The following is a 16,368-nucleotide window of genomic DNA, read 5'->3' on the forward strand; positions in this document are numbered from 1 at the left end:
CATTATTTGAAGCTCAGTATGTATGCCATTCCAGAAAGTTTTGATCTTTTTACAAACCCACCACATATGGAGCATGGCTCCACTTGATTCTCCGCATCTCCAACATATATTAGGGACACTTTTGTACATATTGGAGAGTTTAGAAGGGGTTAAATACCAGCAGAATAACATCTTTTGAAGGTTCTCCCAGCATGCCGTAAAGTTCCAATTTACTTTCCATAGGTGTTCCCATTGGCTCATCTTTATGTTGTAAGCCAAGTCTTAGGCCCATGTGATCATTGAGGACTTAACCTCCTCCTCCTTGACTTCCCAGTCAAGGAGGAGTCAGTATGTTTTGGAGAGGGTTTTAGTTTTAGAATTTATTAGATCTGATTCAAATCTGGAAATCTCCATTGAAAATCCTCTTTTTAAAATCACATTGAAGGTTTCAAATAATTGATAATATTGGAACCAGATTGAGACTTGATCTCTTATTTCTTCGATTTTTTAAAAAAATTAATTGGTTCTCTTCCTCTATTAATAATGATTTATAGACAGGCCAATTTCCATTTGTGTTTTTCCTTTTAACGGCAGGAGCTCCAGTTGGTGAGATCCACCATGGCACCTTAGGCTCGAGAAGGTCCTTATATTTTCCCTAAACAACGTAAAGGGAATTCCTGATGACATGATTCAAAAAAATTCTTATGAACTTTAACCTTTCCATAGCCCAGGTATGCATGTCAGCCGAATCTGTTGTTGTACCCCTCCAGGTCCAACAATTCTGGATTTTTGAGTGTGCACCACTCCTTTAACCAGGTGAGACAGGCCGCCTCATAGTACATTCTTAGATCTGGCAGACTATATGCAGTTTCATGGCATTACCACCAGCCAAGTGTTCATCTAATGTCTTCATCAAATCTGATTAAGAGTTCTGGAGTACTCAAAAAATTGCATGCTATTGGTATTGTCTGTCAGTATGTTTTTTGCTATATTTTTGTTTTTATCATTGATGTAAAGCATGGTATATAATTTGAATTAATAATAATAATAATAATAATAATAATAATAATAATGCTGTAAAATTCATTTTAGACTTCTACTACTTATAGCTCTGACGTAGTATTTTGAGCAGCCAAGCCATAAGTAAGATAAGCTGTCACAATGTTAACACATAGTGTAGCCAACCTTGATGCATAAGGTGTGCCTAGAAATCAAAGGTAAAAATAAGCTTGATAATTGCTGTTCTTGTGGGAAAAGAGATAATCCTCTGGAATTAGTTACAGTGGTAACTCGCAAGACGAATGCCTCGTAAGACGAAAAACTCGCAAAACGAAAGAGTTTTTCGTTTTTTGAGTTGCTTCGCAAGACGGATTTCCCTATGGGCTTGCTTCGCAAGACGGAAACGTCTTGCAAGTTTGTTTCCTTTGTCTTGCAAGTTTGTTTCCTTTTTCTTAAAACCGTGCATTCACTTCGAGGAGCAACTCATAGCACGCGGTGTGGTAGCCTTTTTTGAGGTTTTTGAAGACTTTGGTGATTTTTGAAGCTTTTCCAAAGTCCGTGCTTCGCAAGATGAAAAAATCGCAAGACGAAAAAAACTCGCGGAACGAATTAATTTCGTCTTGCGAGGCACCACTGTATTTCTCAGCATTTTAACATTTTTATTCAGTTGAGATATTTTCAAAATAAAGAAGGGAACATTTTGGCTGATAAACCCATGAACCCATTTCTCTCAGTTGAACTAAAAGTAAAGCATCTAACAAAAGACTCTTCTTGCAGGTTCTCCAATGGATCTATATCAGAGATTTAAAAGGTTGCTGAGAGGTTGCTGTTTCAGTAGAAGTGTTAAAACCAGTAAACTAATCCTTTTCCATGACCAGTGGCAGGAGCTGAACAGACCACATCTTAGCTACACAGAAAACACACACATATATATCTACTAAGTTCAAAGCTCATTTGCCTGTCTCACAGATATACAGGTAACTGGAATGTCTCAGAAGAGATTGTTCAACAAGAGATACAACGGACATCAGAAATATGGTACTGCACTGGACTATAGTGATTCAATAATCACAATATATCAGAGCTAGTCATGGGACAAGAAATATATCCTATTATTCCATTTGCCACTCTAGGCAAATGTCTCTAGGTGACAACTAAAAACACCACAATCAAGTTAACGAAACAGTATATGAAGAAACAGTATTCTTAAGAAGTGTGTATACACACGAAAGCTCATACCTAGAAAGTTTATACTTAGTTGGTCTTTAAGGTGCTATTGGATTTTTTAAAAAAAGATTCTTTTAAAGACTGTCTTAAGACAAAAAGACTTGATTCTCTTAAGGGAGTTCTTTTTGACTATCTATATCTATATATATAATCTTGTTATTTATTAAAACAGGATATGGTTAAAGAACAGGAAAAAGAGATTGGGACAATTCTCACAACATAAAGTTGTAGGAAATGGGATCTTCCAATGAATGATATTGGGCCTGATGCTTTTAAATTTATTCATAAATGACCTGAATTTGCAAGTGATCAGTGTGATCAGCAAGTTAGCTGATGACATCAGATTGTTCAGAGCAGTGAAAACACAAAGCGATGGCAAGGAGCTCCAAAAATATCCTTCAAACCGGATGAAAGAGCATTAAAATGGCAAAGACTATGCAATGTAAGAATGTGTGAAGTGATGCACATCAGGAGGAAAACCTTAATCGCATGTACACTAATGGAGTATGAACTGAGGATGACCTACCAAGAAAAATAATGAGGGTCATGATGTGAAGACAGTTCCAATGTCTGTTTGTTTGCTTATTGTTTATTCATTAACTAACATATTGTTTTCAGGTGAACCTCCCAGAATGTTTCACATACAAATAGTTTTTAAAATAATAAGCATCAGGTAAAACTGCACCATGAAAAAACTAGAATAAGCCACACAAAGGGGATTCCCCCCATATATATATGAATGAGAGATTGGCAGCTCTTCAGGCTGCTCTGCCTTCCCCTTTCCCCTATGAGCAAGACAGTCCTCCACGGTGGAAGTGAGAGGCCACCTCAGCTGGAATACTGGGAGCTAGACAAGCTTGAAGACTCACAGGCTTGAAGGCTACACTGTTTTGCAGCATAGAGACTTGCAGCAGGAAAATACTCGTCTATCAAAATAGTACAGCTGTCCAGACAATGCAATGCAAGATGTCCCTTTAAAAAATGGCACTGAAGACTGGCAAAACATCAGTACCCAAGCTGCAGCATTCCTTGGACTGGGATGCTACTGTTAGAATTACTGAAGAGGGATGCAAATCATTAGCATTCCAGCACAAAACATGTTACGTAAAGCAATGGCAATCTATTAAAAACCATTTCTTCCTGGTAGACGTTTTCTAAGCTTTTTTGCCTGACTTAAATGAATAAATAGAGCTCAGTTAAGCAGCTTCTTTTAGTGATGTGGTAGGGCAAGTTACCCTCTCAGGACACATGCCTGAAGTTTGTTCAGGAGTCAAGCCAAATGAAGCACAAGTCTGCCATAGTCTGAACTGCAGAAGTCAATGTTTGACACAGAGAAAACATTTGAAAGGTGTCAGTAAATTACTACTCAAAGCAACACTTTCCATATTCTCAAAAAGAACACCTTGAAGATTGTTTCCGGAAACTTTTTTTTATGGAAGGAGGAGAGAGACACATTAAAACAAATAGTCAAGTCAGCTACTTCACACAGCCTCTTTTCTTTAAACATAACTGCCAACTAGAAAAAAGAAATTATCTTCCTTTTATAATACACAGTCTAGGTGAAAAAATGGATTCATAGCTGTAGATTTTTTAGTTGTGAAACTTGTGACTACAGACATTTTCACATAAAGCCTTCTTTCCCTTTAACTGAAAAAGACTGAAGTTTCACATGCACCGATTCACATCAGTGGTCCATCTTCTGTCACCTTCAACAGAACAGTGGCTCTTCAGAGTTTAGATAAGGAGGTTTCCCTGGTTTGGTTACTGGAGTTAGAGGTTTGGGACTCAACAGAGTGAAAAATTTGTAGATTTTGACTGCCTGGGGAGCTGAACAGCTGATGCTGATGTCGAAGCGTTTTTTAAGGCTTGGGTCTCTCTCCCCCAACCCCTTCATCTCTCCCCCCACCGCTACACTTCAACAACTAACTATGACCCCCCCCTTGAATAAACGTCACACTTGTCCCAGAAAATATTACTGAGGTGGTTTATAAACTGCTTTCTTGCCAGCCTGAACAATACTACGTTTTAGGGAAGCAGAGTTGTGTTCATGCACTAATGCTCTCATTTATCTGCACAATAGGGAAATGACCTACTATACCAGAAAACACCTACAAGATGCGGAACAGGAATTAATGGACAGTCCTATCACCCTGGAAGACATAGATACGGCCCTCAAAAACCTGAAACCACACAAAGCCCCAGGCCCAGACGGTTTTACAGCAGAATTCTACAAGAAATTCAAAGAACCCCTAATGCCCTACATCACCCGCCTATTCAATGACATCATAAAAGTGGGCCCCATTCCTAAAACCTGGACCTCCTCCAAGATAGTCTCTATCCCAAAACCACTCAAAGACAGCCTCAAAGTAGAATCATACCACCCAATCTCATTAATAAACCAAGACTACAAGATATTCACATCAATCTTGACTAACCACCTAAATTTTTTCCTACACAAATTATTAGCCCCAGACCAGACTGGCTTCATCCCTGGTCGCAATATAACAGATCCCATCAGGAACTACTGAATCTGATTGAACACAGCAAGGCAACTAAACTCCCACTGACAATTACGTCCCTAGACATCCTCAAAGCTTTTGATTGCTTAGAATGGAAATACCAGTAACTATTAGCAGTACTAACAAACATGAAATTTGGTCCCAACTTCTTACAAACCCTCTACTCCTAAGCCTCTACCATTTGGGTTGAGACAAAAAATGCCAAAGAAAGCAGAAATTACAGGATCTCAAGAGAAAGCAATATATTCCTTTCATATCCAAAGGGGGGGGGGGGAGCCACATACCAATTATCAAAGAATTCTTATTCTGTAGTTACTCTGCCAAAGATGACACAGACCTGACAATGTAGCTGATATACACAATGAAGCTTTTGTCACCCAAAGACTTGCTTCCATAATACAGACAGTGGGACTTACCATGAGACACAGATGGGAGGAAGCTACTTAGTGTGCTTTAAGGGAGAAAGAGGGAAGCAGAGAAAATACCGCTATTGTACAATCCACCCACACAGTGCTAAAGGCTCAAGGTCCCAGGCAACGATTCACAGCCAGAAACTTGATGCACTGTCTATAAAAGTAGAGTGCCTCAAGTGCTTAGACAGCGCTCCTGTGGTCCTAGACTCTTTCCATTAGGCAATTTGATTTGTTTAATATTTGCATCCCGCTTTTCCAACAACAAAAACGTTGAGCTCAAAGTAGCTCACAATAATCACAGTAGCATTAAAAAACAACAAATATTGCAATCACTATATCAAACACAATAGCATATAAGGAAAACTACAAATTCATCAAAACCATTAATTCAATTCAATAAAGTCATACTAATTCATATTATTGCCAGGATACTTCCCAATTTGGATTAGGAGGAGGTTCTGAGAGAGCAATGGACTGTCACCATAAACTTGATGCTGTTAATGAAACTTTGCACTTTGCCTCAATTCACAAGTCACAGTAAACCATAATTCATGGCTGCCATGATGTGCCTCCTGAGCTGTTTGTTTCCCTATCATTAGCACACACAAGTTCACAACCCCCAATTTAGCATTATATTAGAACAAGGGATTGCAATTTGCTTCACTTCAAAAAGCCCCAACCAGTAAGCCAAGAGCAAACCTTGGCTACAAACTGTAGTTTGTTGTGAGCCAAACAAACCAGAATTCATGGATGAGACACAACACAAAGCCAGAGATTGCATTTGTCTCATCCTCCTGCTAGGGGAGAACAGTGAAACAGACCATAAAGCTGTGACCACAGTAAACTATTAACTAGAGCTTACTGGGATGTGTGAACTATGCCTTTGGTTAAATAACCTGTGCTTCAATTCTTACCTTTAGACCAGTGGTTCTTAAAAGGGTGACAAAAGCTTCATTGTGTATATCAGCTACATTGTCAGGTCTGTGTCATCTTTGGCAGAGTAACTAAAACTCCTGTGGCAGGAGAGGAGGGCATGTGTGGTGGGAAGATTCAGTGACAGACAATATTATATTTTGAGAATGATTCCTGTTCTTACGTGGCTACATAGTTTTATAGTTTCTGGGTGTACCATGATAATAATATGAAGTAGTTGTGTTCTATGTTCTAAATCAACCACTGTTAGGTGTTGTTTCTTTTTGTTTTCCAATGTATTTCTTATTTAAAAAATGGTGTGGTGTGAGCAAATTTTTATTCTGAAAGTGTGGTGCAGAGAAAAAAGTTTGAAAACCACTGCTCTGGATAAACAAAACTTGCTCTGAGTCAGACCTACCATTCTACTGAATATTTGCTACATAAAATTCTAGAAAGCCCTCTAAAACTAAAGATACTCACTAGGCTACTACCACTGCTTTATGGCCAAATTATGCTCATGCTAAATGATAGAAATGAATCCATATCAATTGTCATGTTGGGTGGAGCTGAGAGTTGAAAACGGATGGTGGCAATAATACTCTAGCCCACTTTCACCATGAACTGGTAACAAAGTTCTGTTTGGCATACTCACCAGCTGATATTCACTTCGACGGCTAAACGCCTCCTTGATACCAGCATCCTTCCATAGGCAAGTCAGGGCAGGTACATACAACTGGAACGTAGAAGGCTCAATGGGCACCCCAGCTTTATTTTCAAAGGCCATTAGAAACATTCCATGCTTCTCATTCTCTGTATACTGCCAAGGGATCCCTAGTTTGTCCCGTGCATCGACTAGAACCCTGCAGCCCTAGAGGAACAGATAAATACACTTAGTGACCAAAGAAAAAACTATTACATTGAAGGAAAGAACTATATAAAATGAAGAACTGAAATGACACTTAAAACCAATCAATTTTTTAATATATATATCTGGCTGTGATAAAATATGAGATGAAGTTAAAACACCTTTATGTAAGTGGCAGTCTGTCTTTGTGCTGTATCATGGCATTAGTTAATAGTAATGGCAGAAGTGAGGGCTCCTTACCTGCTCATCTTGCAGGAGGAGTCAGGAACATTTAGAAGCATCTCTATCTGCTTCACCTTCAGCTTCTACCCTCTTTTCCAGATTATCTACACACCCTAGCCTGTCCTACTAGCCATTTTTCAACTATTGGCATCCCTGAAAAGGAAAAACTCTGTGCATACTCAAATTAGGTGCCAGAATTTTGTGAAAAATAAACGGCCCCTTACATAGGTTATACAAACTCTTGAGTCAGGACTCTAACCAAGACCTTAGCTTTTGCTGAGGATAGTGGGAAGAGGCCTCTGTGGTGTTCTGGCAAGCTTCAGGAAAGGTCTGAATTATGGAATCTTCTAGCAGTGTGCAGTTATGTGATTTCTGACCAGTCACTTCAATAAGTTTTTCTTCTTTACTAGCAACCCCCAATAAAATGTATTTGGATCACATACAGTAATAGCATTCCAAGCAGTAAGAGTTCACAAGTCCCGAAACCAATCTATTTCTCCTTGTAATAGATCAAGCCATGAAAATAAAAACCATGAGAAACACTGTCAACTTGCTAGAACATGCAATGAACGATTTTGTATACAGAGGCAAAGCATCCTCATTTAGTATCCTCTAGAAACAATGCAATTCTTTCATACTGTGCAATTCCTTAAAAATACTTTCATTATGGACCCTTAGTCAAAGAGCACAGTACTTATCACAGATCTGAGTTGATATGATCAGTTAACATCAAAATTTGTTTTGTTGCCTTCTATCTATAGAAGACTTGCATTAAGCACATTTAACCTCAGATTTCATACATCCATACCAGACTTCAATCTTCTAAAGAAGATTGAATAAGGGGGCTGATTAGAAAGCTTTAACTAAATATTTTCTTTTTATCCAAGCTTCACAGGTATTAATTTTCTCCCAATTTCTTTGCTTTTGGAAAGCAGGGAGACAAAGGAAGCCCAACTATAGAAATCTTAGTTGCAAATTCTGTTCATTATGACTAATGTCATTTTCTAAAATGTAGGCTTGTCTGCTGTAACCACACAAGGATTATAACAGTAAGCATTGCCCTACCCATATTTACTTTTTAAAATTTTACATGATGATACTTATTCAAGAGCTCTTTTATCCCACCCGCCAAGCATCAACCTCAGGATTCATTCCTACAGTTAAGGAGTACACCCAAGAACTTTAATGCTGAAGATCAAGGATAAGAAACAAGCTTCAGTGCAAGATTTAGCAGTAAAACATCATGAAGAAGCAGGTTCAAGGCTGCTAGATTTAGCAATGTAGGAGAGTTGCAGCTTCTCCAGTATTCCAGCAAAAGGGCAGCTAATTAAAATTTTTCAACTATCCATTATCAGGTTGGACTCTTTCTAATGCAGTTTCTCTAATGTAAACACTGAGCCACCCTGAATGACTATTACTTCATCTCCATACAATTTAATCCTTCAGATAAACTGTTCAAAGAGCATGCATTCAACACAAAGCATAGTACAATTATTAAAAGCCTGTAAAAAGGAAGCTATGAACTCAAGGAATGCAGTTAACATTCTTTTTCACTGAACTGCAACTAAGAGTTTTAAAAACCTGCTCCCATTCTCAAGTATTTGGTTTGCCAACAACAATGTTTACTGCTTTAGCTGGGGTTTTCCATTTAAGAATAAATCAAAGGTGAAATGATACAGACAAAAAGCAATTTTAAATTGTGAGGTCATTTTAAGGAGTTACGGTAAGCCTTATCCCAATGCCCACCGCATAGAAGTTTCTATTATGGGTTAGATGCATTACCAGAATGAAAGAGATTTAAAACAAATGTTGAAAGGCTAATCAAGCTATGAAACTCCCATTTTACTCTTCTATCTAGAGCATTCTTTGCTACAACGTTAATGAACAGTACAAATGAGTATCTGAAGATATTTTGCATTACGTACATTTGTATCCAGTTTGTAGAATGGTATGTAAAACAATAGAACAATTGCAAGAAAGCTATTAATATTGTAGCCATATTGTGCTTGCTACAGCCTATTATCTTCCACTCGCCTCTTAAATTGGGTTGCAAATATGTATGCGTCATCCCTGCCCATACAAGCTAGCTCTGACCTTTCACCTGCTAAGGCTCCAGTGTTCTAAGGTTCTTTAAACTCATCTAGATGCAGTCTTGTTTCACTCCAGCAGCTTTCAAATGGTTACCATTGCACAGCTGCAGCCCTTGCCTGAAATATTTCCTACACTGGGGAATGAGATTGTAATAGTTTCCTATCAGAACCATACTCGTTCTCTTCTTCTGTGGTGCTTGTTCTCGTGGAGTGGCTGCTCTTTTTTATTTCACCCCTCTTCAAAATTATTTCCAATAAGTGGTAAAGAGAAGTATAACTCCCAGGTAGTCATTTTACGATCAATAGGGAATAATGGTATTTTGACTTATTTAAGTACAATGCTATAAATAGTGCTTCTAAGAGTTACAATATTACTTTGGGGATTTAAATCCAGTGTCCATCAATCAGCAATTCCTAAATTTTATGAATGTGTACACAGAACAAGAGGATGACGTTCATTCAACACCTACCTGTTGCCTTGCATTTCACACAAAACTAATCCTAGTCCCTAAATCAAAGCTTTGCTGAGTAACCACTGCTAGTATTCTAGCAACTTGTTCACAACTTGCCTACACAAATATGTACTGGCAGATTTAAAAGTTTGATATAGTACTAGTGGGGAGTGCCCAGCGCTGTCTAGGTATTTATAGAAACAAAAATAAAGCTTTTGTATTAAAATTTTAAAAAGTGGAATCTGTGACTTTGGACCTGTTATGCCAAAAACTGGGGAAAGACAATCTAGTGTTATGTTTTGGTCTGCCAACTTGATTCAAAATGGCACCTGGCATCCAAACATCACTGAAGACTGCTGCCCCCACCTAAAAAACCCTAATGCTGTGTTTAGCAAAGGTATCTTCTGAGGTGTCCAAATGTATAGAACAGACAGACATACAAACCACTATCCAAATATAGAGTAGATTAACAATCACATTCACATAGACATAAGGACTGGACAGTGGCTAACGTTTCTCATTCTGCTGCCCATAACATTTGTAAGTCATCAGTGTCTTTTTAAAAAAATATTATTTATTTATTTTTCCCTTACTGTAAGTTGTCTTGGGGTCGGTCTGCTATCAGACAGAGAGGCAGGATATAGAAATATATATAATAAGTTGTTCTTCTGTTGATGCATACTCTGTAGTGTTTATGGTCATGTACCAAAAAGTGAATGACAAGCAAATCCAGTTTAAGGTGAATGGTAGATCACTGGCTCCCCTCAAGGAAGCTCAACAACTTTGGCTGCCCTGAACCTCCACAAAATGTCTGGAGAGTGACAACACGAGAATGGGCCTTTTCTGTCGTGGCTCCCCATTTTTGGAATGCTTGCCTGATGCCTTTGTTACATATCTTTAGGCTCCAGGCAAACATTCCTTCTGTCTCAGGCCTTTGGCTAATTAAACAATCAACAATATTTTAAACTAGGGTGTGTGTTTGTTACTATGTTGTGTATACATTTTTGTGTTTTTATATTGTAAATATCCTTGGATGTGATCCTTGATTGAACAGCAGCAAATTTTTTTTAGTAAATAATAATAAATACAGTAAACTGTTATATGTGTACAGTGACCAATTTTAGTTAGAATTTCGGCTCATTTAAAAGCAAACCACTTTCTCTGACTCTCATGCTTCAGAGCCATTATGGGGATTAAAAATAGGGTAAGATTCCATAACTCAATCTGACCTTTGGAATAGGCAGAAAAAAAGAACTAGTAACTAGGTATTAAGAAAATATCTGCAAACTTTGTATTAAGAAGATGTCTGCAGACTTGACATGAAGGCTGGCAACATTAATCCCGCCATGTGGGAGTCCATTGCAGACAACCACAGTGCCTGGAGACAAGTCAGCCAAGTTGTGTATCCACAGCAATGACCAGTGGAGAAATGACCACTGGGAGGAGTGAAGGAATCCCATGGTGAATCTGCACCAATGAAACTGGATATGAACGTAATTCGTTCTGGAGGTCCATTCTTAACCTGAAACTGTTCTTAACTAGAGGCGTGCTTTCGCTAATGGGGCCTCTTGCTGCTGCTACGCCACCAGCACACGATTTTTGTTCTCATCCTGGGGCAAAGTTCTCAACTCGAAGTAACTCTTCCAGGTTAGCAGAGTAACCTGAAGCGTTTGTAACCTGAGGCGGTTGTAAGTAGAGGATCTACTGTACCTTCATCTGCCCCAGCTGCAATAAAACATGTCTCATCTATATTGGTCTCTACAGCTGCAGCAGGTGCTGTAACTCTTCAGTGGTTTGACTTTACCCCTGATGGCACACTCTTCCATTATCTCTCAAGACAGATACTAACTGCAGGTATTATAGAAAAAACCCACCCAACTGCTTCTCTAAAAACATGCATTTTATCAGCATAATACTCTCATGGCAGATTGTTTCATGTGCTACTCTTGAGCTCCAAAGGCACCACCAACTTCAGCACTAATTATTAAGTAAATAACATGAATATTTTAAAAAATACAGACCTTTTAAAATATGCTAACAGTTTCTCCTAAGCATTTGCATCACATTTGACAAGATTATCGGAAGAAGAGCCTAGAGATTTGGAACACTGGAGAATATAGTGTTTATACATTACAAACCCTATATTTAGTGCTGGGCAGCAACCTGGATGCATTAATACCGTTAATGAAAAGATTGTCATGTCGCAGCATCCAGGATGCATGTTCTACTATGATTTTTAGGAGGCCAGTAGAATTCTTCACCTTATTGGCATGGGAGAAAAGTAACTAAAATGGTTCCATTTTGCTGCCTGAGGAAACCTGTCAAACACACTTCAAACATATGTCTTCTGGCCTTTATGAGTCTTGCAAACACAAAATCAAGGCAAAGAATCTTAAATATTTCCATATATTTCATCATTCATTCAAATGTTGCTATCTCCCAGGTGAGTACTGTAAACATCAAGATTTGTATACAGAGTTAAAAGACTAAACACATGAACAAAATACAATGCCCTTTACTTAGCCTACAGGAACTTAACAACCCAATCTTTGTATTTGTAACTGCAGTTATGTCTGTAAACTATAATACGACTCTCTGTCTCCAAGTAAATCCAATGAAAGGGAGAAGGGATTTTGAGAGTTGTCTTAATGCAAACAAAAAAATGATGGTTGGACTCTGGGAGATGCAAACTGATTAGAGCTACTTATTGGGAGTGCCCCAAACATCCATGATCAGGATTATAATCAATATTACATTGTATTACAACTGAATAGATCCAACACAGAATTTGTGCAATAGTTGTTAAAGTGTTCAGACTGAAATTGCAGGACTAGAAAAGACCTTAGAAATGCCTTAGTTTAAGAGAGAGAAAACACTGAATATTTAGCTTCCAAAGCATATTAAACTTTCCCAGGTTAGAGTTACACTTCTTACTCTCAAACACCTGGCAGCAGGGGTGGGAAACTTTTCTACAAACATTAACATTAGGATACCTATTTGGACATATATCAACCTGCAAGTATAGATTAAGATGGATGTATTGATGTTTGTTGTATTGTGAATGTGAGCAGTTTTTTCTTCTTTTGCCCCCCCCTTTCTTTAATAAATTTGCAATTAAAAAATAAATTCTAGTTAACTAAGAGAGCTGTAACCTGCAAACCAAAACATCAACCTCATTACCAGATTACGAGAAGACTGTACCTGCCAAGGTAGCATCTTTTTAAAAGATAGGATGCAAGGAACAAGTCAGGATCTTACAGGTTTTCCAGCCTAGCCTCTATCCCAGAACATCAGAGGAAAGCATTATTAAGCATCACCTCACAACCATTGCTCTACAAAGGAAAGAGCCAATTCTTTAAAAGCAAGAGTTCATCTGGAAGACATCAAGACCCATTGTGTATCTTCAAGGAGTGTTTTGTAACAATAGTTAACTCTTACAGTACTATGAATGCTAAGAACTATGTTTTATACAAAATACTAAGAACTATGTTTTATACAAATCACTATTTTACTATGAAGAAAGAATTATTTACTACTAAATGGTGATTGTATTCATTAGCATATGTCATAATGCATTTTGTGTTTTAATAATAATAATAATAATAATAATAATGACTCATGTTCACACAGTGAGGTTTGACTGTTTCCTCTTCAAAAGGGAAGTTCCTCGTGTTTCATGACAAACCACTTTGGAAATTACTGAAATTATACAAAGCTAACTATTATGCAGGATAGGGTGGTGGTGGAAAGGAAGCGGCTACTAAGGAAAATAGAGAAGGATTGTCTTGGCTCTTGGGTATGCTGAAGTAGTTGAGGAATTCTTTAGACTTTGGCAATTCTTGTTGAAATTTATGGCTCTACAAGTTCAGGCATTTCAGAGGAACAGTGCAGTCCTTACCAAGAACACTACACACATGATGGTAAACCCATATGGAAATAAACCAGATTTCAGCTCCTAAGGTTACACACGGCCAGCTGACCACCAAAGCAACAGCAGCTGACTTTTGTTAGTCCAAAGGCTGCATTTGCTGATGACTTTGATCTAGCAAGTTAAATTAAAGTCAACTTTAAAACTGCACTGGAGAGTAAGGTCCATTGAACATAGAGGGATTTACTTCCAACTAACCATTTATACAATAGTACTGCATGAGTCATGTGATTGTCAGATGTGCTAATTTAGGTGTTTTATATACTTTTCTATTCCAGGTGGATATACTGAACTAATAGAGTCTGTGTATTCCCAACACTAGCGCTTCTCATAAAAAACTGCCCTGAAGCTTAGCCTTGGTTAACAAGCAAAACCATCATTAACCAATGACTATTTACTTAAGCCAAAGCAAAACTGATGTTTGGAAAGCCTGCCCCATAAAGTGCTAGGAAAAGCTACAACTCCTAAACCATTGCCTGCGCTAAATGGAAAAGTAAATTTTGGATTAGGGGCTTACATTCAGCATTTTGTTAACTGTGTGTCTTCTCTGTAATAGAAAGATTTTAAAAAAACAGGATGATACCAGAAGAGTATCAAAAACAAAAATAATCTAGTATTGCCATTGTTTACCAATTGCAAGTATTACCTTGACGTATGAATGCATTTCTATAATCTGTATTTAACACCTAAGAAATAGGGAAGGTTTCAATAATTGGTAACTAATTATAAAAAATGATGTTCTAAAATGGCAACATAAAAAATTGAATTTGATTTAATTTTTAAGCTTAGCTTAATATGTTTCTCTTCTAAAAAGAAACCTGGTTTAATATGAACTTAAATGCAAATTTATAATGTCATGAAACTGAATTTTCTTTGAAGAGAAAGAATGAGGAAGAAAACATCTTCATCAGTCATTACAAGATTTAGGTAGGTAGCTGTGTTGGCCTGACACAGTCAAAATATATTAAAAAAATAAAAAATAAAAAATTGCACACGAAAGCTTATACCAAGAACAAACTTAGTTGGTCTCTAAGGTGCTACTAGTCATTACAAGGGTAAAAGTACAGTACAAGAGTTCATATATTATGGTTTGATACTGTGCATCAATTAGAAAGTCATTTTAAACACTAGAATTCAGGTGACGCTATCTTATATCTCACCAGGATCATCCATTGAGCTCATGCAGATTATCTTGCATTTCTGTTTTGTGCCCAGTTACCTGAGCTCTGTGTTGTGTTCAATTCTGAAACTATATGTAGTATGGACATTAATTTACCATAAAGTGGAATGACACTGTTTTGTTCCATATCCATCACCACTCCCTTCTATAACAAGTATTACCTTGGTGTATGAATGCATTCCTATAACCTGTATTTAACACCTAAGACATGTTACAGCCCTATTTTATGCATATTTCCCTGGAAGGGAGTTCCAGTTTGTTTGGTGGGACTGGTTGCCTAATAAGGATGCAAAGGATTCAAAGCTTAGCTTTCAAGTAAGCATTCTTGCTTACAATTCTTTCATGTGCATACACCTTATCTGTAAGCAAACATAATTCTATAGTACATAAGAATTTTGCTGAAGGGTTACATAATGGCTCTATTTGGCTAAAAACTAATACAGTCTAATTGTTACAGTAACCAGGCAAAACATATGCTTGTTAGGGAAGTGTGAATTTATAAGTGGGCAACTGGATTTAAACTGGTTTTTTTCTTCTTAGTGATTTAAATCAATCCATCCACTCACTTTTAAGTTATGTTTTCTCTATATGGATACACATTTCATCACTTTTCCTAACCTCAAGATTACAAACCCTCTTCTGTGCTGTCAAATGGAAGCACATATAAAATCTGTGAAAGTACTAGAACATCAATATTTTCTTTGACAATGACAGATGGCCATTCAATTCAAAAAGGCTGCATTTTCATAACAGAAACAGCAACTATTTTCAAACCCTGAAGAGCATAATACAAACACCTATCTTCTTTACACAAATAGTCATTAAAATATCACAATAAATAATTGTGTAATTAATCTTAATGAGGTAAATGAAAATGAAATTTCCCTAGAAGGCCTAAATGTTACTGTACTGCTTGCTAAAGTGAAATACTTCACAGGTTCTCTTCTAGGGTTTAATGTTAGGGACAATATTGATTAATAGTTCAGTGAGTGGGGATAAAAATGCAGAGTGTCAACAACAGAACCACATAGGTTTTTTCTTTTCTTTTAAAAAGAGCCATTAAAAAATAACAATAAATGCTCAGTTAAATGTTCGCTTAGGACAGTGAACACATCCAATTCCCATTAGTCAGCATATACTTGTATGTTTTAAGAGCAACTGAAAAATGCATCACACTTGCCACTTGAGCCAGTGGTCTTATAAAAAATAACAATTCTGATAATAAAAATCAAATGAAACTACAGAACTCCAATGTTCATAGTCATAAGCACAGTCTTAAAAGGCAAACACTACATCACACCAAGTCCGAATACACAATTTTTGCTTTTATAATACCAATACAATAGCTCACAACCTGATAATGCTCTTGCACATGACTTCTATAACACAAATTGCCTTGTAGAACGATACTATACTCCTATCCACTTGCATGTTACCAGCAGAAATTCAGTGCCACATCCACAGCTCCTCACATTTCTGTGCCTAAGTCACAAGCAGACAATAATAAAAGGTGATGTGAGAAGATCAAGATGTGCCTGTACCAAAGGGTACCGCCTTCATTAACTCCAGGATGACAACTTCT

At 37.4% G+C, this 16,368-nt stretch overlaps 1 protein-coding gene across 1 annotated transcript in view; it reads right to left on the minus strand.

The window, feature by feature from the left end:
• Positions 1-16,368, minus strand: part of GNA12 (G protein subunit alpha 12) — a 35,191-nt gene that overhangs the window by 13,929 nt on the left and 4,894 nt on the right. Inside the window, exon 2 of the mRNA XM_081839959.1 lies at positions 6,702-6,917. Within this exon, the coding sequence (XP_081696085.1) occupies positions 6,702-6,917 (216 nt within the window). The remainder of the gene's footprint in view (positions 1-6,701; positions 6,918-16,368) is intronic.

The sequence above is a fragment of the Podarcis erhardii genome (assembly GCF_964252035.2).
Source record: "Podarcis erhardii genome assembly, chromosome: 14".
Taxonomy (NCBI): Eukaryota; Metazoa; Chordata; class Lepidosauria; order Squamata; family Lacertidae; genus Podarcis; species Podarcis erhardii.